Source organism: Coregonus lavaretus (genome assembly GCF_964263955.1).
Source record: "Coregonus lavaretus genome assembly, chromosome: 2".
Taxonomy (NCBI): domain Eukaryota; kingdom Metazoa; phylum Chordata; class Actinopteri; order Salmoniformes; family Salmonidae; genus Coregonus; species Coregonus lavaretus.
In genome coordinates, this window is record NC_139989.1 from 84,499,361 (window position 1) to 84,526,462 (window position 27,102).

Sequence of the window (27,102 nt, forward strand, 5' to 3'; positions counted from 1 at the left end):
ATGGGCTTCTTCTTGAGCCACTCCTTTGTTGCCTTGGCCGTGAGTTTTGGGTCATTGTCATGCTGGAATACCCATCCACGACCCATTTTCAATGCCCTGGCTGAGGGAAGGAGGTTCTCACTCAAGATTTGATGGTACATGGCCCCGTCCATCGTCCCTTTGATGCGGTGAAGTTGTCCTGTCCCCTTAGCAGAAAAGCACCCCCAAAGCATAATGTTTCCACCTCCATGTTTGACGGTGGGGATGGTGTTCTTGGGGTCATAGGCAGTATTCCTCCTCCTCCAAACACGGCGAGTTGAGTTGATGCCAAAGAGCTCGATTTTGGTCTCATCTGACCACAACACTTTCACCCAGTTCTCCTCTGAATCATTCAGATGTTCATTGGCAAACTTCAGACGGGCATGTATATGTGCTTTCTTGAGCAGGGGGACCTTGCGGGCACTGCAGGATTTCAGTCTTTCACGGCGTAGTGTGTTACCAATTGTTTTCTTGGTGACTATGGTCCCAGCTGCCTTGAGATCATTGACAAGATCCTCCCGTGTAGTTCTGGGCTGATTCCTCACCGTTCTCATGATCATTGCAACTCCACGAGGTGAGATCTTGAATGGAGCCCCAGGCCAAGGGAGATTGACAGTTCTTTTGTGTTTCTTCCATTTGCGAATAATCGCACCAACTGTTGTCACCTTCTCACCAAGCTGCTTGGCGATGGTCTTGTAGCCCATTCCAGCCTTGTGTAGGTCTACAATCTTGTCCCTGACATCCTTGGAGAGCTCTTTGGTCTTGGCCATGGTGGAGAGTTTGGAATCTGATTGATTGATTGCTTCTGTGGACAGGTGTCTTTTATACAGGTAACAAACTGAGATTAGGAGAACTCCCTTTAAGAGTGTGCTCCTAATCTCAGCTCGTTACCTGTATAAAAGACACCTGGAAGCCAGAAATCTTTCTGATTGAGAGGGGGTCAAATACTTATTTCCCTCATTAAAATGCAAATCAATTTATAACATTTTTGACATGCGTTTTTCTGGATTTTTTTGTTGTTATTCTGTCTCTCACTGTTCAAATAAACATACCATTAAAATTATAGACTGATCATTTTCTTTGTCAGTGGGCAAATGTACAAAATCAGCAGGGGATCAAATACTTTTTTCCCTCACTGTATATTTATGAACATCTTTAAATAAAAGGTGACATTCTGTACTGTTGCATAATATGAAACATTGTATCTAAAAACCAAATTTAAAACTGTAAGCTTCACTGTCCAAACACATATGGTGTGGACTATGTGTGCCTGGTAAACAGATGTGGATTTGGTGAACAGTTATCACTTGTTGACCAACTACAGGAATACTGACCTCAGAGTCTCCAGTTTACAGTGGGGATTCCCCAGGACAGCAGAGAGCAGCTTCACTCCTGAATCCTTCAGGTCATTGTTACTCAGATCCAACTCTCTCAGGTGTGAGGGGTTTGACTTCAGAGCTGAGACCAGAGAAGCACAGCCTTCCTCTGTGACTCCACAGCCTGACAGCCTGCAAAGAGATCATCATGTTTTAACAAACACACTGTTAATTTAACACCAGTAGTGTAGAAGGACAATGGCAGATGCATTTGGTTTATTCTCCCAAACAACATATAGATTCATCTTCCGTCTCCTAGAATTGTATGGTCATATTGTTATACTAATATGAACATCAATGCATTGATTCAGTAAGTTTTTCAATGTAATATTATATATTATATATATTTTATAATACATATATTTCTCTAAACTGAATATTTCTTCCTGATGATTAGTACTTAAATGTCATTTTATGTACTCACAGAGCAGCTCTGGAGGCTTTGACCACTGGCAGCAGCCTCAGAAGACCTTCCTCTGATCTGGAGTATTTCTTCAGGTCAAACACATCCAGCTCTTTTTCTGAAGTCAGCAATACAAAGACCAGTGCTGACCACTGTGCAGGTGACAGTTCTTCTTCTGAGAGACTTCCTGATCTCAGGTAGCTTTGGATCTCCTCCACTAGAGAATGGTCATTCAGTTCATTCAGACAGTGGAACAGATTGATGCACCTCTCTGGAGAGGGATTCTCCCTGATCTTCTCCTTGATGTACTTGACTGTTTCTTCATGGCTCTGTGAGCTGCTTCTTGTCTTTGTCAGTAGACCTCGTAAGTGCTTCTGATTGGACTCCAGTGAGAGGCCCAGAAGGAAGCGGAGGAAAAGGTCCAGGTTTCCCGTCTCACTTTGTAAGGCTTTATCCACAGCACTCTTGTAGACAGTAACTTCAGTAACTTGCGGTTTGGCCATTAGATTCTCATTGTTGTTGATGAATGAGAGGAACACATATACAGCAGCCAGAAACTCCTGAATGCTCAGATGCACGAAGCAGTACACCTTGTCCTGGTACAGCACACATTCCTCTTTAAAGATCTGTGTGCACAATCCTGAGTACACTGTGGCTTCATTGACATCAATGCCAGCATCTTTCAGGTCTTCTTCATAGAAAATCAGATTGCCATTCACAAGCTGTTGAAAAGCCAGTTTTCCCAGTGACAGAATGCTCTCTTTATTCCAGTGTGGACCTGTCTCTTCTTTCCCAAGATACTTTTCATTATTCTGTTCGGTATGAAACTCCACAAGGTGTGTGTACATCTCAGTCAGAGTCTTGGGCATCTCTTCTGTCTTGTCTGTACTCAACATGTGTTCAAGGACTATTGCAGAAATCCAACAGAAGACTGGAATGTGGCACATGATGTGGAGGCTCCTTGATGTCTTTATGTGTGAGATGATTCTGCTGGCCAGGTCCTGATCACTGAATCTCTTCCTGAAGTACTCCTCCTTCTGTGGGTCATTGAACCCTCGTACCTCTGTCACCTGGTCAACACACCCTGAAGGGATCTTATTGGCTGCTGCAGGTCGGGTAGTTATCCAGAGGAGAGCAGAGGGAAGCAGATTTCCCTTGATGAGATTTGTCAGCAGAACATCCACTGAGGTTGACTTTATGACGTCACAACAGATCTTGTTCTTCTGGAAGTCTAGGGGCAGTCGGCACTCATCCAGACCATCAAAGATGAACAGAACTTTGTACTTGTCGTAGTTGGAGATTCTTGATTCTTTGGTTTCCATTGAGAAGTGATTGAGAAGTTCAATGAAAGTGTGTTTTTTCCCTTTCATCAAATTCAGCTCCCGAAAAGGGAAAGAAAATACAAATTGGAGATCTTGATTTGCTTTTCCTTCAGCCCAGTCCAGAATGAACTTCTGCACAGAGACTGTTTTTCCAATGCCAGCGACTCCCTTTGTCAGCACTGTTCTGATAAGTTTGTCTTGTCGAGTTAAGGGTCTGAAGATGTCGTTACATTTGACTGCAGTCTCTGGTCTTGCTTGTTTCCTGGTTGTTGTCTCAATCTGTCTCAGCTCATGTTCATTATTGACCTCTCCTGTTCCACCTTCTGTGATGTAGAGCTCTGTGTAGATCTTATTGAGAAGTGTTGGGTTTCCTTGTTTAGCGATCCCCTCAAATACACATTGAAACTTCTTCTTTAGATTAGATTTGAGTTCACGTTGGCAAATCACAGCAAGCTCATCTGAATGAAGAAATAACACAGAGGATATTAATATTACATCTGTTTTAATGCCTACAGTATTCTGGTGTGATTGATTATATTATTATTGGTATTCTCTCTCTCTCTCTCTCTCTCTCTCTCTCTCTCTCTCTCTCTCTCTCTCTCTCTCTCTCTCTCTCTCTCTCTCTCTCTCTCTCTCTCTCTCTCTCAATTAATCAACACATCCCTGCTGCTACTTGATGAGGTCACTAGGTGTTGTGTTAAGGCTGCTACAATATCATTGAGTTACACAGCTACTTTAGCTGTACTTTAGCTACAGCTTTTAAATGTTCTAAAACAGCATTCAACATGAGGCAGACAGCTCTTACTTTTCTCCAGTATGTCAGCAAGCTCCTTCTGGTTCATTTTCCTCAGGACGTGCAGTGTTATCTTCAGAGCCCCCTCTCTGGCACTGCTCTCCTGCTTCTCATCTTCAGCGTCCACCACTTCCTTATCCTGCTTCTGACTCTCAAAGCCTTCTGGGAGTTCTGGACTAAGAATCCTCTTGAACATCTTCAGCTCGTTCTTCACAAATGTCATAATATTCTCTTCAAGCAACTGAAATAAATCAAGTAAATAAGTTAAGCAATAGACTAAATGCTTTCTCATTAACACATTAATGAATGATTGACAGATCAACTTTACTTGAGGTAAACAAAAACAAATGTACATAACAGGACCACATACACTGAATATGGAGGCCAGGTCTGTTTGATGACTCTGGGAAGACTGACCACTGAGAATCTCTGACTCTGATCTCTCCTGTTGGTTTCTGTGGACAAAACATGAGATTACATCTCCTCATCCAGGGAGTGCACACACACACACACACACACACACACACACACAAACACACAAACACACACACACACAGGGAGGGAATGTTGTATTTGTTTGATAATGTTTCAGGACTATGAAAATTGAAAAAAGGATTAGCCTATGGATTATGAAAACAACAAAAATAAATGGGAAAATGGGAGAGGAGAAATGACTAGAGAGAGTGTTGTTTAACTCACTGACCATGACCCATGAGTTCTTCTTACCTTTGTTCACTAGAAACGTCTCCCTCTCTGAAGAATATAGGAAGACCCATAGACTTGTCACTCTTCATGGACACACAGCTGGGTACAGGGGAGGCTGGTCTCTCCTGCTTAATTGGGCTTCAACACAACAGAGACAAACATTACATCTCTCATCTACTCTGAGCTCAGATGGGGAAACATGAGAAGAGTTTCATTCCAAAACGCTATATATCCATTTTCAGAAAGGGTAAATTAGATTTTATTGTTTAAAGAAATTATGAAAGAGATTGGTCTGTTTTTTCACCATCTAGTCATGGCATGGGGTTGTTCAATGACATACATGTATTTGTTTAAAATCTATCACTTGATGGTTTCATTTCAGAGAGACAAATAATCATGTTTTTTTGCACAATGCTATATATCTATATTAATAATATATCTGCCTCACTCTCAGAGAAATAAGTAGTACTGATAGGTTTTACACATTAATAATATATCTGCCTCACTCTCAGAGAAATAAGTAGTACTGCTAGGTTTTACACTGTAATAATGTATATATCTGCCTCACTCTCAGAGAAATAAGTAGTACTGCTAGGTTTTACACAGTAATAATATATCTGCCTCACTCTCAGAGAAATAAGTAGTACTGCTAGGTTTTACACAGTAATAATATATATATGCCTCACTCTCAGAGAAATAAGTAGCACTGCTAGGTTGACACAGTAATAATATATCTGCCTCACTCTCAGAGAAATAAGTAGTACTGCTAGGTTTTACACAGTCAAATGTGACCAACCGGCTCGATTTTATGTAGCAAAATTTGAAATGGTGTTTTTGACATTGGATAAAAGTAGAAAGTCAGCTAGAAAAAGGTATATCATACACTACAGTTTAGGAACAATGGGAAAGTAATTCTGCTTTGAAAGATGATAAACTTGTAACCTCAATTTTGAGAAAATGGCCTTTGAATGTTTTGGTACACCTACTGGAGAGCTCTTCTTTATCTACAGGGGTATTACTTTGGCAGATAATGTCACCCATCTAAATAAATAGTATATATAGTTAACTAAATGTATGGTGTTTTGGATTATGTCAGTTTCATTGTTTGTTATGCTATAAATGGTTATTTTATGGTTGTAAGTGTTAAAATGAACTAGAAAATGTCATATTTTGCAATTCTGAGTAATTACTACTTTAGGCCAGCATCCGTCAACGAGAGAGGGAGAAGCCCTCCACGGTATTTAACAGGTGGAAGAAACAACCAGGGAGCTCCATCGGTCCACAAGAAATGCAGGCAGCCGGTGATGATGTAGTGGTAGCTAGGATAACTAGGATGCTGCTGGTAGAGTAGCTAGCTTAGCTAGCTGTACCGACTAGCTTGGCTAGCTAGCAGGTCGTTCGTCTGTCCATCGAGGATGATGACGAATCCGGTGAACCACACAATTAAACAAGAATAGCTAGTGAAAAGGATCTGGCTACACTCATACTGTCACTGATCATTACGCAAAAAAAGCAAATTGAACAATAAACTTCGGTGTCTCAACACTGTAACGAACTCCGTCGTTATTCCCCAAGATCAACTCAGACCACTCTGCGCGTAACTGGACAATATGCTTGGCGCCAAACCGTACGTGGACGCGGACAGTTCTGTACGGGGACGCGGACAGTTTCAGAACGCGGACATGAGCAGAGCAACACAATAAACTAATCCAAGTCTTTAAAGTCAGTTACATTAGTATTATTATGTAAAACAAAAATGATTCGTTTTTTAAAACAATATTTTGAGATCTGGGCCCATATCCAAAAAGCGTCTCAGAGTAGAAAATGTGTCGTATAAGTGCTGAGAATAAAGCCATTTTAGTCCTACTCTTATGGGTATAATTTAAAGCTATGCATGAAGCCTCTTTATTCATAAGTGTCCCACCTAGTTGGCAGATATTTAGGACACCTCATGAGCTGTACTAACCAGTTAAGAGTTACCAGCAGGTGTCTTGATAATAGAAACATGCAGCGAGTCAGTGGTTCCTGTGCAACATGTAGTTGCTTTGGAGCAGTGGTGACCTGTCATTCAGGGCAGAGCCCCACCTGTTTAGCAGATGCTCTTACCCAGAGCGATTTACAGTAAGTGCATTCATCTTAAGATAGCTAGGTGAGACAACCAGATAATACAGTCAAATATACAGGATACGAACATTCAATTTCAGCTAAACAATGGATATATATCTAAAATCTATTAATTAAACATCTGAGAACAGTAATATTGAAGGTAACCATAAGCAACCATTTCTGATTATTGTGGTAATAGCATTTAGGAAAGAAACTCTTAATAATTCTTAAACAAAATTGTCATCTCACCTCTTAGCTTTGGTGTCATGTTCCCCAGAGAGACTCATTTTAGAGGCAGGGCCCCCCTCCTCTCTCTCCCCAGAGAGACTCATTTTAGAGAACTGACCCCTAAACAGAGATCCAACATGTTGGCTGTAGTTAACACAATAATTCTTGAATGTAAATTGTTATCATTTATTAATTATCTCTTATAAAACATTTACTAACAGACATATCAAAACAGTCAGGTGATTTAATGCAATCACATGAATATGTAGTTCTGACATCTCTTCTCCATGTTAACTGTCAATAATAACAATAAGTTACTTTTTTATTTTTATTTTATTTTATTTTTGTGGGGGAATGGATCAGCTTAATATTGCAGATAGATTGTATCTTCTATCAATGTAATTGTCTGCATCACTTCCAATCCCCCATGTTTTTTTTATATTTTTTATATTTTTATATATATACTCCCCTTTATTACTTTTCAACCCCACCATCCTTTCCCTACTTGGAGTAAATTAGTGTACTGTTTGTTAAGGTAGTTATAGACAGTGCAGCAACACAAGGCCATGTCTCACACTTATTTGTATTCATTAAAAGTCGGCCATTTATTATCTTTGAATCTGTTCTTTTCTAAAAGTATCTGAGAATGTAGACAGAAGGGCTAAAACAGGCTTGATTGATCTGGGGGGGATCAGTGATCTATACAGAAAGGCTATACCTCAGCCAGTGGCAACCTGTCATTCTGTTTTGCATGTTATTGTGGTTATTGTCACATACCAGTTTGCTAACAATGTAAAAAAATATATACACTACCGGTCAAAAGTTTTAGAACACATACTCATTCAAGGGTTTGTCTTTATTATTTTTTACTATTTTCTACATTGTAGAATAATAGTGAAGACATCAAACCTATGAAATAACACATATGGTATCATGTAGTAACCAAAAAAGTGTTAAACAAATCAAAATATATTTTATATTTGAGATTCTTCAAATAGCCACCCTTTGCCTTGATGACAGCTTTGCACACTCTTGGCATTCTCTCAACCAGCGACCCGTCATTCAGGGCAGGTGGCCTTTCCTGTTTTGCATGTTATTTTGGCATTAATACGTGTCACATATCAGTTTGCAAATTTTTTAAAAATAAATAAATAAATATATAATTGAGTTAATAAAGCCGCAAAAAAAAATTGTCTCTTTTTTGTTTTCTTGAGTAAGGCAGCTCCAAAATGCAGGTGTTTCAGCCTAGCTCAGTGCTTTCTGTGGTGGTGGGGCAAGCCAGAAGGAAATACGGAGCGCTGCGTCGTGATTGGCTCAGTGTTCTGTCACTCATGGGGACACTGCGTCACCGCCAAGTCTAAGGGTAGAGCTAGAAAATTCAAGCCCCTTGGGTGCTGCCACAGAGTTATATTAGAAGTGCCCATCCAAGAAGGTCATTGGCCACAGATAGGTCAACATCATCAGGTCAACATCATACTTTCAAAATCTTAGCCAGCAGTCATCATCATGAATCAGGTCGACAATCTACAGGCAAATCCTTTTTAATCCTTGTCATATGAAGAGAAATAATAACCGTTATAGTGCAATTAATGTATTGTTTAGTGTTGTGTTGTGGAGTGGCTTTGCTGGCATGCATCCCCCTTTATTTATGTTTTGCCCCACCAAGATTGACCACTGACCTCAGCTATAGTCTAGATGACCAGCCTAAACCTGTTCAGATCAGTTCCCATAACGTTATAACAGTAACAGTAGCAGGAGCCTAGTCCTGATACAGATGGAGGTCTATACCTCAGCTATAGCCTACATATCCTAGATGACCAGCCTAAACCTGTTCAGATCAGTTCCCATAACGTTATAGACCTAACAGTAGCAGGACAGAGCTTGTAGCCTAGGCATGGTATTTTACACACCATTTCAAACGGAGACTATCAAGTTTGTCAGCATGATAAGTGATCATAGCTCAAACCTACTCTGACTATTGAATGTCTGACGTTGACCTAACCTTATAATAGTTTGTAGTTTAGCCTAGACCTACGAGAGTCTGCCCGTCTTTCCTACATATCAACAAATTCATCCGACTTCTAATGTTACCGAGAAATATGTGCCACAGTTTCAACAGCCATTGTGTAACTGCGTAGGCTACACACTTACTTTCACGTTCATATGAGGAAATCACATCACTTCTTACAGTCGCTGGTGCAGCCGCCTGTTCTCTTGCAGATGAAGTAGCTTTTATAGGCCACTCATTCAACCAGCCTAAACAACAGTAAATAAAAGATGTCAAATGGTCAAAAGTCAATCCTGATATAGCCATGTACATCAAAGAGAGGTGTATTGCTACAGATGTAGGATCTTAATTTTAGCCAGTTTGCTACAGCAGGAAAATAATCCTGCAGCAACAGGACATTTTAATTATTATGTGGATTATAATGAATTATTAATTTTATAATAGAAAAGTGCAATTGATCATCTTCAGAAACCTTTTTTTAAAGCTTAAATACACTCAAATACACTACAAGTTTTAGTTATCCTGCAACAGGGTGATCAAATTAAGATCCTACATCTGTACAGAGATTATGTTTTTATCTAAACCAAGGCAGTTTGCATTATTAGCAATGACGTTGCAACTGTCAGCTGCTGTAAACCTATGTGATTGGATGTTATAGACCCCCATCTGAACAGTTTCTTTCCCCATGCTGTAGCCCTCACCAACTGGCCATCTGGCCCATAGAGACTAAAGGACTATACACTCTATGCTGCACACCACATCAAGCCATCTCTGAACTGTACACTACCATCTGGTCCATAGAGACTAAAGGACTATACACTCTATACTGCTCACCACATCAAGCCATCTCTGAACTGTACACTACCATCTGGTCCATAGAGACTAAAGGACTATACACTCTATGCTGCACACCACATCAAGCCATCTCTGAACTGTACACTAAATAACTGCACTATACTGCATTAGCACTCTGTTCATCTCTCTTAGATATATTTATGTAAATCACCTGTACACCCACTGTACTGTATTTAAGTGATAATGCCTGAGAAGCCGGTGTTTGGAAGATATATTGGCACGGGTTTGTTTTGCAAACTTTGAGGGCATTTTCACTTGTATTCAACGGGTTACCAACATATTCAAATAATGATTAACATATTTTCATTAAAAATGTTATTTTGATGAATTTATTTCGTACTTTTTCATCCTTCCACAAGATATAGTCCTGACACAAATCTAGGGTTGCCAATGTCCTGTTGCTGCAGGAATATGTTCCTGCTGTAGCAAACTGGCTCAAATTAAGATCCTACATAAACTCAGCAAAAAAGAAACGTCCCTTTTTCAGGACCCTGTCTTTCAAAGATAATTCGTAGAAATCCAAATAACTTTGCAGATCTTCATTGTAAAGGGTTTAAACACTGTTTCCCAAGCTTGTTCAATAAACCATAAACAATTAATGAACATGCACCTGTGGAACGGTCGTTAAGACACTAACAGCTTACAGACGGTAGGCAATTAAGGTCACAGTTATGACAACTTAGGACACTAAAGAGCCCTTTCTACTGACTCTGAAAAACACCAAAAGAAAGATGCCCAGGGTCCCTGCTCATCTGCGTGAACGTGCCTTAGGCATGCTGCAAGGAGGCATGAGGACTGCAGATGTGGCCAGGGCAATAAATTGCAATGTCCGTACTGTGAGACGCCTAAGACAGCGCTACAGGGAGACAGGACGGACAGCTGACCGTCCTCGCAGTGGCAGACCACGTGTAACAACACCTGCACAGGATCGGTACATCCGAACATCACACCTGCGGGACAGGTACAGGATGGCAACAACAACAGCCCGAGTTACACCAGGAACGCACAATCCCTCCATCAGTGCTCAGACTGTCCGCAATAGGCTGAGAGAGGCTGGACTGAGGGCTTGTAGGCCTGTTGTAAGGCAGGTCCTCACCAGACATCATTGGCAACAACGTCGCCTATGGGCACAAACCCACAGTCGCTGGACCAGACAGGACTGGCAAAAAGTGCTCTTCACTGACGAGTCGCGGTTTTGTCTCACCAGGGGTGATGGTCGGATTCACGTTTATCGTCGAAGGAATGAGCGTTACACCGAGGCCTGTACTCTGAAGCGGGATCGATTTGGAGGTGGAGGGTCCGTCATGGTCTGGGGCGGTGTGTCACAGCATCATCGGATTGAGCTTGTTGTCATTGCAGGCAATCTCAACGCTGTGCGTTACAGGGAAGACATCTTCCTCCCTCATGTGGTACCCTTCCTGCAGGCTCATCCTGACATGACCCTCCAGCATGACAATGCCACCAGCCATACTGCTCGTTCTGTGCATGATTTCCTGCAAGACAGGAATGTCAGTGTTCTGCCATGGCCAGCGAAGAGCGCGGATCTCAATTCCATTGAGCACGTCTGGGACCTGTTGGATCGGAGGGTGAGGGCTAGGGCCATTCCCCCAAAACATTTCTGGGAACTTGCAGGTGCCTTGGTGGAAAGGTGGGGTAACATCTCACAGCAAGAACTCTGACGCCAGAAGACAACTCTAAATCAACACTTACTGATATTACCCTCAAATCCTTTCACTCATATTATAGTGTCTCTGTGTTCAACAGGTAGTCTATTATATCAGTAGTGTATCAAACAGGGCAGGGAAGAGAACCCAGGTCGATGGTGAGAAAGGCAAACACCCTACGCATCGCACCAATAGGGTTAACCCACATGGTGGGAATTGGAATGTGGCTCACACTGCCCCCTCCGAACGGGAAGTCGACTACTCACACGTCCGCGCCATGCGTTCTGATGGCCTCACAGCCGCCATTCCACTTCTGACACCAATGTAGCGAACAGCAGGGCAGGGAAGCAAACCAGGGTTGCTCGTGTGAAAGGCAATCACCCTACGCATCACTCCATTGGCACCAATAGGGTTACTTGGTTGGAAATGTTCCCTCTAAGCTGTGCCCGTGCGCAGGCTCACAGCTCCCCCGGGACTGCCACGCAGAAGAAATATCAGCGTGCGCAGCGAAGCACGAGATTGAACTTCACTGAACTTTCTAGAGATTTCATCGTTAGTTATCACTATCAACGTTTCCCTTTACTGTGGGAATTGTGATCGTATCAACGCAATATTAGCCACTCAAAAGTTTGGACACGCCTACTCATTCAACGGTTTTTCTTTATTTGTACTATTTTCTACATTGTAGAACTATGTAGAAACTATGAAATAACACATATGGAATTATGTAGTAACCAAAAAAGAGAAACGACAGTCCATCATTACTTTAAGACATGAAGGTCAGTGAATCCGGAAAATGTCAAGAACTTTTAAAGTTTCTTCAAGTGCAGTCGCAAAAACGATCACTCGCTATGATGAACCTGGCTCTCATGAGGACCGCCACAGGAATGGAAGTTCCTCTGCTGCAGAGGATATGTTAATTGTGGTTACAGGGAAGACATCCTCTGGTCCTCTGTAGCTCAGCTGGTTGAGCACGGGGCTTGTAACGCCAAGGTAGTGGGTTCGATCCCCGGGACCACCCCATACACAAAAAAAATGTATGCACGCATGACTGTAAGTCGCTTTGGATAAAAGCGTCTGCTAAATGGCATATTATTATTATATTATATTTAATTAAAGTTACCAGCCTCAGAAATTGCAGCCTGAATAAATGCTTCACAGAGTTCAAGTAACAGACACATCTCAACATCAACTGTTCAGAGGAGACTGCATGAATCAGGCCTTCATGGTTGAATTGCTGCAAAGAAACCACTACTAAAGGACACCAATAAGAAGAGGAGACTTGCTTTGGCCAAGAAACATGAGCAATGGACATTAGACCGGTGGAAATCTGTCCTTTGGTCTGATGGGTCCAAATTTGAGATTTTTGGTTCCAACCGCCGTGTTTTTATGAAACGCAGAGTAGATGAACGGATTATCTCTGCATGTGTGGTTCCCACCGTGAAGCATGGAGGAGGAGGTGTGATGGTGTGGGGGTGCTTTGCTGGTGACACTGTCTATGAATTTTTTAGAATTCAAGGCACACTTAACCAGCATGGCTACCACAGCATTCTGCAGCGATACGCCATCCCATCTGTGTAAGGGCTATTTGACCAAGAAGGAGAGTGATGGAGTGCTGCATCAGGTGACCTGTCCTCCACAATCACCCGACCTCAACCCAATTGAGATGGTTTGGGATGAGTTGGAATGCAGAGTGAAGGAAAAGCAGCCAAAAAGTGCTCAGCATATGTGGGAACTCTTTCAAGACTGTTGGAAAAGCATTCCAGGTGAAGCTGGTTGAGAGAATGCCAAGAGTGTGCAAAGCCGTCATCAAGGCAAGGGGTGGCTACTTTGAAGAATCTAAAATCTAAAATATATTTTGATTTGTTTAACACTTTTTGCGTTACTACATGATTCCATATGTAGAAAATAGTAAAAATAAAGAAAAACCCTTGAATGAGTAGGTGTGTCCAAACAGTTGACTGGTACTGTATATGCAAATAGACCATTGCTATATATGGATTTGTACCATTCACTTTGAACTGGACTGTTTTTACAGCATCAGTGGTCGTGAGTAGATGCGCTTGTTTTGAGATCAAAGCGAGAGCTACATGTAGCGACGTGTGGACATTTGAATATCCCAGTTGTAGATCATTTGTTCATATCCTTTGATAGTTAGTGAGTTATTATCCCAGTTATAGATAATTTGTTCATATCCTTTGATAGTTAGTGAGTTATTATCCCAGTTATAGATCATTTGTAGTCAGCAATAGGAGAGTGATTGCTTCCTACAACAGCACAAAACGTGTACATTTCTAGACATCTTTGAAAAGCGAGTCAGGTAAAGAGCTTTTTTTGTCTTAAAGGGGCAGTGTTGTATTTTGAGACATGCTTGAATAAACTAAGTAGCCAATAGGCAGAGGGTAGCATAATTTGTCTGATTCTCTGTAATAATGGTATAGGAATAATGATGCATTTTATTTAGTAAAGTGGTTTCTTGCATCAAACACAACAACATTTTCAGTCACCTCCTCCTTGTGTGAAGGACAAGTAGATAAACAGGTTAATGTCAAGCTCTGCATGTTTTTTTTCCAAATGTCTCATGGAATGTAGACTTACATTGAACACCACACATTGGCTGCTACTGTAGGCTGAATGATAGAACAGCTATTTCCATGTTAAATGTTATTGGATACCTTTTTTACATTATGATCAAATAGCCTACTTGGTCTCTGATAAAACTGTAACTTAATGCGGGTACAGCCTCAGTGTTCACAGTAAACTCACGCCGGAAGTTGCACAGATTGCTACACTATAGTAGAGCTATGATACAATTACATTTATCATACGAAATTGTCTCTGATTGGGGACCATACTTAGGCAGCCTATTGGCACTAGTGGGTTGTGGGATCTTGTTCCGTGTGAGGTATGTTGTTTGCGGTCCTCTGTAGCTCAATTGGTAGACCACGGCGCTTGTAACGCCAGGGTAGTTGGTTCGATCCCCGGGACCACCCATACACAAAAATGTATGCACGCATGACTGTAAGTCGCTTTGGATAAAAGCGCCTGCTAAATGGCATATTATTTATTATTATTATTACCTTGGACTTCACGTTTCGTTTCATTTGTTATTTTGTCGTGGTGTTTGTTCAGTATAAATAAACATGTATGCATATCACGCTGCGCCTTGGTCCGTCCCGTCTATAAACGAACGTGACAGAAGATCCCACCAAACGAGGACCAAGCAGCGTGTCCAGGAGCAGACAACCTGGACATGGGAGGAGATCCTGGAAGGAAAGGGTTCCTGGACATGGGAGGAGATTCAGGCCGGGATGGATCGCCGTCCTTGGGAGGAGACAGTGGAGGCGCGGTATAGAGAGGAGCAGCGGCAACGCAGAAGGTGCCGGCCGAGGAAGAAGCCCGAGAGACAGCCCCAAGAAAACATTTTTGGGGGGCTAAAAGGGTGTTAGAGCAGAGCCAACTCCCCGTACTCACGCGAGGAAGCGTGTGACTGGGCAGGCTCCGTGTTATGCGGAGCTACGTACTGTGTCGCCAGTGTACCGGCACAGTCCTGTACGTCCTGTGCTAGCACCACACACGTGTCGTGCGAAGATGGGCATTCAGCCAGGACGGGATGTGCCGGCTCAACGCTCCTGGTCTCCAGTACGCCTCCTCGGTCACGCATATCCTGCGCCTGTTCTACGAGCTGTATCGCCAGTGCGCGTGCACAGCCCAGTGTGTCCTGTACCAGCGCCCCGCATGTGTTGTGCGAAAGTGGGCAGCCAGCCAGGATGGGTTGTGCCAGCTCTCCGCTCCAGACCTCCAGTCCGCCTTCGCAGTCCGGTCCGGCCCGTTCCTGCTCCTCGCACCAAGCCAGTGGTGCGCGTCGCCAGCCCGGCCCGGCCCGTTCCTGCTCCTCGCACCAAGCCAGTGGTGCGCGTCGCCAGCCCGGCCCGGCCTGTTCCTGTTCCTCGCACCAAGCCAGTGGTGCGCGTCGCCAGCCCGGTCCGGCCTGTTCCTGTCCCTCGCACCAAGCCAGTGATGCGCGTTGCCAGCCCGGTCCGGCCTGTTCCTGTCACTTGCACCAAGCCAGTGGTGCGCGTTGCCAGCCCGGTCCGGCCTGTTCTTGTCCCTCGCACCAAGCCAGTGGTGCGCGTCGCCAGCCCTGCCCGGCCTGTTCCTGACCCTCGCACCAAGCCAGTGGTGCGCGTCGCCAGCCCGGCCTGGCCTGTTCCTGGCACTCGCACCAAGCCAGTGGTGCGCGTCGCCAGCCCGGTCCGGCCTGTTCCTGTCCCTCGCACCAAGCCAGTGGTGCGTGTCGCCAGCCCGGTCCGGCCTGTTCCTGTCCCTCGCACCAAGCCAGAGATGCGCGTCGCCAGCCCGGTCCGGCCTGTTCCTGCTCCACGCACCAAGCAAGTGGTGTGTGTGTCCAGTCCGGCACGGCCCGTGCCTGTCAGCTGCTCCACTCCAGAGCCAGAGCAGTCCGCTCCACCGGTGCCTGATCCAGCTCCGGTTAGCTGTTCCACTCCGGAGCCAGAGTAATCCGCTCCACCGGGGTCCAGTCCAGCTCCGGTCAGCGGATCCACTCCGGAGCCAGAGCAGTCCGCTCCACCGGTGCCCTGTTCAGCTCCGGTCAGCTGCTCCACTCCGGAGCCAGAGCAATCTGCTCCACCGGGGTCCAGTCCAGCTCCAGTCAGCGGCTCCACTCCAGAGCCAGAGCAGTCCGCTCCACCGGTGCCTGATCCAGCTCCGGTCAGCGGCTCCACTCCGGAGCCAGAGCAGTTCGATCCACCGTCGTCGGGTCCAGCTCCAGTCAGCGGTTCCAGTCCAGACCCAGACGTCAGCCCCTCTCCAGGTTCGGGGTCTCCCACACCAAGGTCCAGACAGTGCTTGGTACTTCGTGGGAGGAAGGAGAGGGGAAGCAGCGCGCCGAGGTCCAGACCAGACCAGGGGCGCAACAGGGAGGCGGAGAGTAAGTGGTGGTCACGCCCGGAGCCGGATACGCCTCCGAGGCGGAATGCCCACCCGGCCCCTACCCTGTTATGTTTATGTTGCGTGGTTGGAGTCCGCACCTTTGGGGGGGGGGGGGGGGGGTACTGTCACGCCCTGACTCTGTGGACGCTTATATGTTGAGTCAGGGTGTGTATGTTCTATGTTGTGTATTTCTATGTTGATATTCTAGTATGTCTATTTCTATGTTGGCCGGTGTGGTTCCCAATCAGAGGCAGCTGTCGCTCGTTGTCTCTGATTGGGGACATACTTAGGCAGCCTATTGGCACTATTGAGTTGTGGGATCTTGTTCCGTGTGAACCTCTGTAGCTCAGCTGGTAGAGCACGGCGCTTGTAACACCAAGGTAGTGGGTTCGATCCCCGGGACCACCCATACACAAAAAAAAAATGAATGCACGCATGACTGTAAGTCGCTTTTGGATAAAAGCGTCTGCTAAATGGCATATTATTATTATTGTTTTTCTACCTTGGACTTCACGTTTCGTTTCATTTGTTATTTTGTCGTGGTGTTTGTTCAGTATAAATAAACATGTATGCATATCACGCTGCGCCTTTGTCCGTCCCGTCTATAAATGAACGTGGCAGATGACTAGCACTCTGTACATTCCTATGGATGAGGCTGGAATGTGAAGCTAACTGAAGCTAGCTAGCTTTAGAAAACCAGTATATCTAACTAGCATCATAGTCCACCCCTCAGGCTAAGTTCAGGTTACAGCATCAGGCAGACATCAACAGCCGAGTTGTAGGCTACTACCTGGGTCGTATTCATTAGTTTACACAGCAGCCAACAGTTTTGCAACAATGCATAAACAGTTTACTCCAAACGCTGTACAACGTGACCTAAACGGTTTCTGTTGCCAAACGTTTTTCTACGGTGGGCACTAATGAACACACACAACCTGTTTTGAGGAAGTGTAAGTTGTTGTTAGTCTTTCCACAGTATTTATTTGTCTCTCTTTCACACAACATACCTTCCTGAGTGAAAAGAGTTAACAGTAGATTAGAAAGAGAAAATGTTGTTGCTTGTTGTGTTTTAAGCCTGTTTTGAGAAGACAAGCCTATAGACCTATGATACAGTAGGAGATCACCCTGGGGAACACAGTCTATAGGTCTATGATACAGTAGGAGATCACCCTGGGGAACACAGTCTATAGGTCTATGATACAGTAGGAGATCACCCTGGGGAACACAGTCTATTGTTCTATGATACAGTAGGAGATCACCCTGGGGAACACAGGTGGGCACGGAACGAATTCAACCCCAGCATCGAATTTACTTCAATTACATTTTAAGGAGAGTAGGCCATTTATAACACTCTCTACAAAAAATATAAACTATATGAATACACATAACAATATCATCAACTATATTAATACACATAACAATATCATCAACTATATGAATACACATAACAATATCATCAACTATATTAATACACATAACAATATCATCAACTATAGTAATACACATAACAATCGTCGTCTTACCTTTTATATGTCTCTCAATAGAAGTAGAGTCTGGAATTATCATTCGGTGGTGGAAAGTTCCTTTAGTTTGTTCTGCTCATTTCCATATCAGGTTCTACCTGTTCTCTCTCCCACTCCCTGTCTCTTTATAGCTCTTACAATGTGCCTTGGCATACATTCTACAAGTGTCTGGAACTCTGTTGGAGGGATATGACATCATTCTTCCACGAGAAATTCCATCATTTGGTGTTTTGTTGATGGTGGTGGAAAACGTTGTTTCAAGCGCCTCTCCAGAATCTCCCATAAGTGTTCATTTGGGTTGAGACCTGGTGACTGAGACGGCCATGGCACATTGTGAAACATCAGCAAGTTGAGCAGTTTTCGTCACTGAAGCTCCTGCCAAACGTGCCCCAACAATCACCAATCGATAAGCTCTTCCCGAGCAGGGTCGCAGTCTATCCTGGTTGCAGCCTCTCTCTCCCCAGGGGTAGTAACTCCTCTCTCCCCAGGGGTAGCAGCTCCTTTCTCCCCAGGGGTAGCAGCTCCTCTCTCCCCAGGGGTAACAGCTCCTCTCTCCCCAGGGGTATCAGCTCCTCTCTCCCCAGGGGTAGCAGCTCCTCTCTCCCCAGGGGTAGCATCTCCTCTCTCCCCAGGGGTAACAGCTCCTCTCTCCCCAGGGGTAGCATCTCCTCTCTCCCCAGGGGTAACAGCTCCTCTCTCCCCAGGGGTATCAGCTCCTCTCTCCCCAGGGGTAACAGCTCCTCTCTCCCCAGGGGTAGCATCTCCTCTCTCCCCAGGGGTAACAGCTCCTCTCTCCCCAGGGGTAGCATCTCCTCTCTCCCCAGGGGTAACAGCTCCTCTCTCCCCAGGGGTATCAGCTCCTCTCTCCCCAGGGGTAACAGCTCCTCTCTCCCCAGGGGTAGCATCTCCTCTCTCCCCAGGGGTAGCAGCTCCTCTCTCCCCAGGGGTAACAGCTCCTCTCTCCCCAGGGGTAACAGCTCCTCTCTCCCCAGGGGTAACAGCTCCTCTCTCCCCAGGGGTAGCATCTCCTCTCTCCCCAGGGGTATCAGCTCCTCTCTCCCCAGGGGTAGCAGCTCCTCTCTCCCCAGGGGTAACAGCTCCTCTCTCCCCAGGGGTAGCAGCTCCTCTCTCTCCAGGGGTAGCAGCTCCTCTCTCCCCAGGGGTAGCAGCTCCTTAGCCAATAGCCAGTTGGAGGGTCCGGGAAGGAATTTCAAAATTCTCTCTCTCTCTCTCTCTCTCTCTCTCTCTCTCTCTCTCTCTCTCTCTCTCTCTCTCTCTCTCTCTCTCTCTCTCTCTCTCTCTCTCTCTCTCTCACACACACGGTGCATTAATTAGAATCCCTATATCAGCTTTTAGTGATAGTCTACTGTGTGTTCTCCCCTCCTCTGTCTCTCTCCATCACTTTCTCTGTGTCGTCTATTGATGTCTTTCATCTTCTCTGGTATCTCTCTCCATTATATCCTATTCTTCTGTTGCTGTCTCTGTGTATTGTCTGGTGTCTCTTTCCATCATGTCCTATTATTCTGTTGCTGTCTCTGTGTCTTGTCTGGTGTCTCTCTCCATCATATCCTATTCTTCTGTTGCTGTCTCTGTGTCTTGTCTGGTGTGTCTCTCCATCATATCCTATTCTTCTGTTGCTGTATCTGTGTCTTGTCTGGTGTCTCTCTCCATCATATCCTATTCTTCTGTTGCTGTCTTTGTGTCTTGTCTGGTGTCTCTCTCCATCATATCCTATTCTTCTGTTGCTGTCTCTGTGTTTTGTCTGGTGTTTCTCTTTAGTTTTGCAATCCAAATTTGGAGCCATTGGAATTTTAACATGTTGTCCCATGTACATGGTGTAATTTACTGATGGTCCCTAACTAGCCCCATAGGGATATCCACAGTCAACCCAAATTTACCACAGGCATTACGATTGGGTCGCGTGCAGTTGCATTCTGAATTGCTTATTACTTGGTGTGGGCATGTGGGCAACCTTCATTTACGTTGTGATGCAGTCACAACCACAAGTCTCACTAAACTCAGTTTTGGACAAGACTGACTTTATGACCAAAGTTATCCAACATTTTTCAGCGGAATTTTGCCATGTTTATTCTGGTGATAACTGGACCACTGGCTGTCTCATGGAGTGTGTGAGGGTGAGTGTCATGGTCGGGATGGCCTGAACTCAGAGCCTGATAGAATACCAAGGAAAACCGTAGTAACTGCAGTAGAACATGGTGGAACAAAGCCAGATGGCAGTAACCTCACTTACTGCTGTTTCCTTGGTTTTTACTGGGATTTTGTAGTTACAGCAAATTTGACCCTCCATTTTCTCTGAAACTGAAGATAATTGAATCAGGACACTTTGTCACAAGATATAACAGATACTATGAAGCCTGATTTAGGTCTGAACTCATCTTTGACCAAATGTGTAGCAGCAGTTTGCAATTGTACGGCAGAATAGCTGTGCACATAATCCTAATACCTCTTCATGGACTACATTTGAACACTTAAACATTGTCTTCTTTTAGGGCGGGACATGGTATGGTATGGTCACATTGCCTAGTGGTTAGAACGTTGGGCCAGTAACTGAAAGGTTGCTGGTTCGAATACCTGAGCCGTCAATGTGAAAATCTGTTGATGTGCCCTTAAGCAAGGCACTTAACACTAACTTGCTTCATGGGTGCTGTACTACTATGCCTTACCCTGTAACACAACACATTTCACTGCACCTATCCGGTGTATCTGACAAAAAAAACATATATATTTTTTGCAATTCCAACAGTTAATTTAACAATGCTGGTTATAACTCTTGTTGACGTTGATCCAAGGACACCTTCACTTGCATTACCCTCTTACTGCAGAAAAATATTCTCATGAAATCATGTGACTTATAGTTAGAGAGAATGATTCCTGTAAACGCACAATGCTACAAGCAGGAAACAAGGTATGGACAAACCAGAAATGTGACATTTCTGTTTGATAGTAACCCTGAATGATGAATGTGTGATCTATCTTGTCATCTTTTTGGCCAACCACATTGGAACATTCTAATCTATAAGGAAATGAAGTATGGAGTCATTGTTTTCAGGAAGGTGTCTCCATGGTGATAGGAGCGACAGGAGGCAGACTAAGGTCAAGGGAAGCCACCTGAACTACTGCCCTACAAAGGCAAAGAGCAGTCTACGCAAACAGTGAATCTGAGAAAAATGGCTTTCTCCATTGCTTTCTCTGTCTTCTGTTGTTGTCTATATTGTTGACCCTCTTCTGTTGCTGTCTCTCTTGTCTCCCCTCTTCTGGTGCTGTCTCTCTTGTCTCCCCCCTTCTGTTGCTGTCTGTCTTGTCTGCCCTCTTCTGTTGCTGTCTCTCTTGTCTCCCCCCTTCTGTTGCTGTCTCTCTTGTCTCCCCTCTTCTGTTGCTGTCTCTCTTGTCTCCCCCCTTCTGTTGCTGTCTGTCTTGTCTCCCCTCTTCTGTTGCTGTCTCTCTTGTCTCCCCTCTTCTGTTGCTGTCTCTCTTGTCTCCCCTCTTCTGTTGCTGTCTGTCTTGTCTGCCCTCTTCTGTTGCTGTCTCTCTTGTCTGCCCTCTTCTGTTGCTGTCTCTCTTGTCTCCCCTCTTCTGTTGCTGTCTGTCTTGTCTGCCCTCTTCTGTTGCTGTCTCTCTTGTCTGCCCTCTTCTGTTGCTGTCTCTCTTGTCTCCCCTCTTCTGTTGCTGTCTCTCTTGTCTCCCCCCTTCTGTTGCTGTCTGTCTTGTCTCCCCTCTTCTGTTGCTGTCTCTCTTGTCTCCCCTCTTCTGTTGCTGTCTCTCTTGTCTCCCCTCTTCTGTTGCTGTCTCTCTTGTCTCCCCTGTTCTGTTGCTGTCTCTCTTGTCTGCCCTCTTCTGTTGCTGTCTCTTGTCTCCCCTCTACTGTTGCTGTCTCTCTTGTCTGCCCTCTTATGTTGCTGTCTCTCTTGTCTAACCTCTTCTGTTGCTGTCTCTCTTGTCTGCCCTCTTCTGTTGCTGTCTCTCTTGTCTGCCCTCTTCTGTTGCTGTCTCTCTTGTCTGCCCTCTTCTGTTGCTGTCTCTCTTGTCTGCCCTCTTCTGTTCCTGTCTCTCTTTTCTGTCCTCTTCTGTTGTTGTCTCTCTTGTCTCCCTTTCTTCTGTTGTTGTCTCTCTTGTCTCCCCTCTTCTGTTGCTGTCTCTCTTGTCTGTCCTCTTCTGTTGCTGTCTCTCTTGTCTCCCATCTTCTGTTGCTGTCTCTCTTGTCTGCCCTCTTCTGTTGCTGTCTCTCTTGTCTCCCCTCTTCTGTTGCTGTCTCTCTTGTCTGCCCTCTTCTGTTGCTGTCTCTCTTGTCTCCCCTCTTCTGTTGCTGTCTCCTGTCTCCCCTCTTCTGTTGCTGTCTCTCTTGTCTGCCCTCTTCTGTTGCTGTCTCTCTTGTCTGCCCTCTTCTGCTCAACCAACCTTGGTTCTCTCTCCATCTGCCCTCTTCTGTCACTTTCTCTGTGTCTTGTCTGTTGCTGTCTGTGTCTTGTCTGTTGCTGTCTGTACATTGTTTTTTTACTGTCTGTGTCTTGTCTGTTGCTGTCTGTGTTTTGTCTGTTGCTGTCTGTAAATTGTATTTTGCTGTCTGTGTCTTGTCTGGTGTCTCTCTCCATCATATCATATTCTTCTGTTGCTGTCTCTGTGTCTTGTCTGGTGTCTCTCTCCATCATATCCTATTCTTCTGTTGTTGTCTCTGTGTCTTGTCTGGTGTCTCTCTCCATCATATCATATTATTCTGTTGCTGTCTCTGTGTCTGGTCTGATGTCTCTCTTTAGTTTTGCAATCCAAATTTGGAGCTATTGGAATTGTAACATGTTGTCCCATGTACATGGTGTAATTTACTGATGGTCCCTAACTAGCCCCATAGGGATATCCAAAGTCAACCCACATTTACCACAGGCATTACGATTGGGTCGCGTGCAGTTGCATTCTGAATTTATTATTACTTGGTGTAGTCATGTGGGCAACCTTTATTTACGTTGTGAACAGTCACAACCACAAGTCTCACTGAACTCAGTTTTGGACAAGACTGAATATATGACCAAAATTATCTAATATTTGTCCGCGGAATTGTGCCATGTTTATTCTGGTGATAACTGGATCACTGGCTGTCTCATGGAGTGTGTGAGGGTGAGTGTCATGGTCGGGATGGCCTGAACTCAGAGCCTGATAGAATACCAAGGAAAACCGTAGTAACTGCAGTAGAACATGGTGGAACAAAGCCAGATGGCAGTAACCTCACTTACTGCTGTTTCCTTGGTTTTTACTGGGATTTTGTAGTTGCATCAAATTTGACCATCCATTTTCTCTGCAACTGAAGATAATTGAACCAGGACACTTTGTCACAAGATATAACAGATACTATGAAGCCTGATTTAGGTCTGAACTCATCTTTGACCAAATGTGTAGCAGCAGTTTGCAATTGTACGGCAGAATAGCTGTGCACATAATCCTAATACCTCTTCATGGACTACATTTGAACACTTAAACATTGTCTTCTTTTAGGGCGGGACCTGGTATGGTGTGGTCACATTGCCTAGTGGTTAGAACGTTGGGCCAGTAACTGAAAGGTCGCTGGTTTGAATACCCGAGCCGTCAATGTGAAAATCTTTTGATGTGCCTTAAGCAAGGCACTTAACACTAATTTGCTTCATGGGTGCAGTACTACTATGGCTGACCCTGTAACACAACACATTTCACTGCACCTATCCGGTGTATCTGACAATAAAAACATATATATTTTTTGCAATTACAACAGTTAATTTAACAATGCTGGTTATAACTCTTGTTGACGTTGATCCAAGGACACCTTCACTTGCATTACCCTCTTACTGCAGAAAAATATTCTCATGAAATCATGTGACTTATAGTTAGAGAGAACGATTCCTGTAAACGCACACTGCTACAAGCAGGAAACAAGGTATGGACAAACCAGAAATGTGACATTTCTGTTTGATAGTAACCCTGAATGATGAATGTGTGATCTATCTTGTCATCTTTTTGGCCAACCACATTGGAACATTCTAATCTTTAAGGACATGAAGTATGGAGTCATTGTTTTCAGGAAGGTGTCTCCATGGCGATAGGAGGGACAGGATGCAGACTAAAGGGCAAGGGAAGCCACCTGAACTACTGCCCTACAAAGGCAAAGAGCAGTCTACGCAAATGTCCGTGCATATCAACCATAACCACTGATCTGACCTATGACCCCTAAAATGCTGATACTGAACTCTGCCTTTGTATGACCTTAAACAAGTATATGGGTAATGCAACGGCAAAGTGCAGCATCAAGAAATCTAAATATGTTGATCCAACTTTCTTGTTGTTTATCTGTTTGATGGAAACGGTTTGATAGTTGTTACTACCTTCCAACTGTATTTAATGGTGTTATGTAGGCGTGTTTTTCATGTTTTCAATGTTGTATTATAGTAGGCCTAAGGTTATTTCATCATGGAGAATGTTTATACTTAAGAAATATTTGACATTGTATGACTATCATTATAATGCTGTTTTACCATTATTTACTCTCTCTCTCTCACACACACACACAGACACACACACACACACACACACACACACATATTCCCCCCCCCCCCCCCCCCACTCACTGTGCAGTAATTAGAACAAAGAGCAGTCTACGCAAACAGTGAATCTGAGAAAAATGGCTTTCTCCATTGCTTTCTCTGTCTTCTGTTGTTGTCTATATTGTTGACCCTCTTCTGTTGCTGTCTCTCTTGTCTCCCCTCTTCTGTTGCTGTCTCTCTTGTCTGCCTTCTTCTGTTGCTGTCTCTTGTCTCCCCTCTTCTGTTGCTGTCTCTCTTGTCTCCCCTCTTCTGTTGCTGTCTCTTGTCTCCCCTCTTCTGTTGCTGTCTCTCTTGTCTGCCCTCTTCTGTTGCTGTCTCTCTTGTCTCCCCTCTTCTGTTGCTGTCCCTTGTCTCACCTCTTCTGTTGCTGTCTCTCTTGTCTCCCCTCTTCTGTTGCTGTCTCTCTTGTCTCCCCTCTTCTGTTGCTGTCTCTCTTGTCTGCCTTCTTCTGTTGCTGTCTCTCTTGTATGCCCTCTTCTGCTCAACCAACCTTGGTTCTCTCTCCATCTGCCCTCTTCTGTCACTTTCTTTATGTCTTGTCTGTTGCTGTCTGTGTCTTGTCTGTTGCTGTCTCAGGTTCCAGTTTGTTACTGTCTCCTGTGTCTATTTTCTTATGTTATGGCCTGTTTTGTCTCTCTGCAGTTAGAGGGTAATGCAAGTCAGGGTGTCCTTGGATGAATGTCAACAAGATTTATAACCAGCATTGTTAAAATAACTGTTGTAATAAATAAATACAATATTTTTAAATGTATTGTCACAGACACCGGATAGATGCAGTGAAATGTATTGTTTTACAGGGTCATAGTAGTACGGCGCCCCCTGGAGCAAATCAGGTGTAAGTGCCTTGCTTAAGGGCACAGACAGATTTTTACCTTGACGGCTCAGGTATTCGAACCAGCAACCTTTCAGTTACTGGCCCCACTAGGTAATCTTACCATACCAGTACACGCCCTAAAAGAAGACACTGTTCAAGTGTTCATATGTAGTCCATGAAGAGGTATTAGGATTATGTGCACAGCTATTCTGCCGTACAATTGCAAACTGCTGCTACACATTTGGTCAAAGATGAGTTCAGACCTAAATCAGGCTTCATAGTATCTGTTATATCTTGTGACAAAGTGTCCTGGTTCAATTATCTTCTGTTTCAGAGAAAATGGAGGGTCTAATTTGATGTAACTACAAAATCCCAGTAAAAACCAAGGAAACAGCAGTATGTGAGGTTACTGCCATCTGGCTTTGTTCCACCATGTTCTACTGCAGTTACTACGGTTTTCCTTGGTATTCTATCAGGCTCTGAGTTCAGGCCATCCCGACCATGACACTCACCCTCACACACTCCATGAGACAGCCAGTAATCCAGTTATCACCAGAATAAACACGGCCCAATTACGGGGAAACATTATGATTTAAGTCGCATTGAAATGAAAAAATACCCAGATAATGGTAAGAAAGATAGCAAACAAAATATTGAAACGCTGGCTAACATAAAGAAAAGGACAGCATTGATAGTAGTACAAAGTCACATAAGGATAAACATTCTCCGTGATTAAATAGTTCTTACCTTATGGATAAAAACAGCTTGAGGGTTGTTACAATACAACATTCAAAACATGAAAACACAACTACACAACACCATTAAAAACAACAAGAAAGCTGGATAAACACATTTAGATTTTTTAGATACTGCGCAGAGATTTAATGATGCTCCTAACGATGAACTTAGCCTTAAGATGCTTTTGGGAAACTGGATCCTGGATGAGACCATCTGCTAAATGACTAAAATGTCAAATGTAAGGTTTTAAATACAAATATCATATTACTGTCTTTTAAAAAAAACATTTTTTAAATATTGATTCAACAAATATTATATTTGTACAGTTCTTTATTTAAAATGTAGTTATGATACCTGGAGTTGAATTTAAGTCAGGACCAGGTAAATTCTACTGAAGTACCTCCACAATATCCCCACACGTCTTATTACCTGTTCTGTCTGTGTCCCGTATACTCCCTCTCCGGCGTTCCAGGTCACCAGTCTGCTCATTATTATGCACACCTGTCACCATCGTTACGCCCCCTGCGACCAATCAGACTCACCTGGACTCCATCACCTTCCTGATTACCTCCCCTATATCAGTCACTCCCTTTGTTTCCTTCCCCAGGCGTTATTGATTCTGTTTCAGTGCTTCATGTCTGTACGCTACTCCTGTTTCTTGTTTTGTTCTATGTCTTATTAAATTCACTTCCTGTACTTGCTTCCCAACTCCCAGCGTTCACGTTACAGTCCGGCTGTAGCAGGCTGCCTAGTAAATTAAATGTCTTTGGCCCCATTACACTAAAACATGGAGGCACAATGTTGTCCTCATCCATGTCATTTACAAGAACAAAATATTCAAACTATTCTGTATATGAGCTCCACTGATCAATACATTCATCAAACTGTCCAATGTTTCCAACAATTCCAGCCATTTATCATTTCTCAATAGGCTCCTGATTGTCACTCACTTCAGTATTGTCCTCAACCAAGGCAATATTCTCCTCAGTCACGTGATCTTCATTCACTTCACTCA

The 27,102-nt window shown here is 44.1% G+C and overlaps 1 protein-coding gene and 1 long non-coding RNA gene across 2 annotated transcripts in view; both read right to left on the reverse strand.

Moving 5' to 3' along the window:
- The window catches only part of LOC311142441, a 1,015,744-nt gene that overhangs the window by 246,329 nt on the left and 742,313 nt on the right, over nucleotides 1-27,102 (reverse strand). The gene's annotated exons all lie outside the window — the stretch shown is intronic.
- Nucleotides 1,266-3,981, reverse strand: LOC311141635 (NLR family CARD domain-containing protein 3-like). Its single transcript, XM_084177027.1, has 3 exons — nucleotides 3,925-3,981; nucleotides 1,819-3,577; nucleotides 1,266-1,526 (listed from the first exon to the last, which is right to left on the reverse strand). Exons 1-3 carry the CDS (start codon nucleotides 3,959-3,961, stop codon nucleotides 1,337-1,339), a joined length of 1,986 nt encoding a protein of 661 aa, XP_084033153.1. The 5' UTR covers nucleotides 3,962-3,981; the 3' UTR covers nucleotides 1,266-1,336.

Coding starts and splice junctions, on each gene's coding strand:
- LOC311141635 (XM_084177027.1), bottom strand. CDS start 3,961: ATGAACCAGAAGGAGCTTGCTGACATACTGGAGAAAA. Junction 3,578..3,924: donor TGCTGACATACTGGAGAAAA/GTAAGAGCTGTC, acceptor TTCTTCATTCAG/ATGAGCTTGCTGTGATTTGC. Junction 1,527..1,818: donor AAAGCCTCCAGAGCTGCTCT/GTGAGTACATAA, acceptor ATCTCTTTGCAG/GCTGTCAGGCTGTGGAGTCA.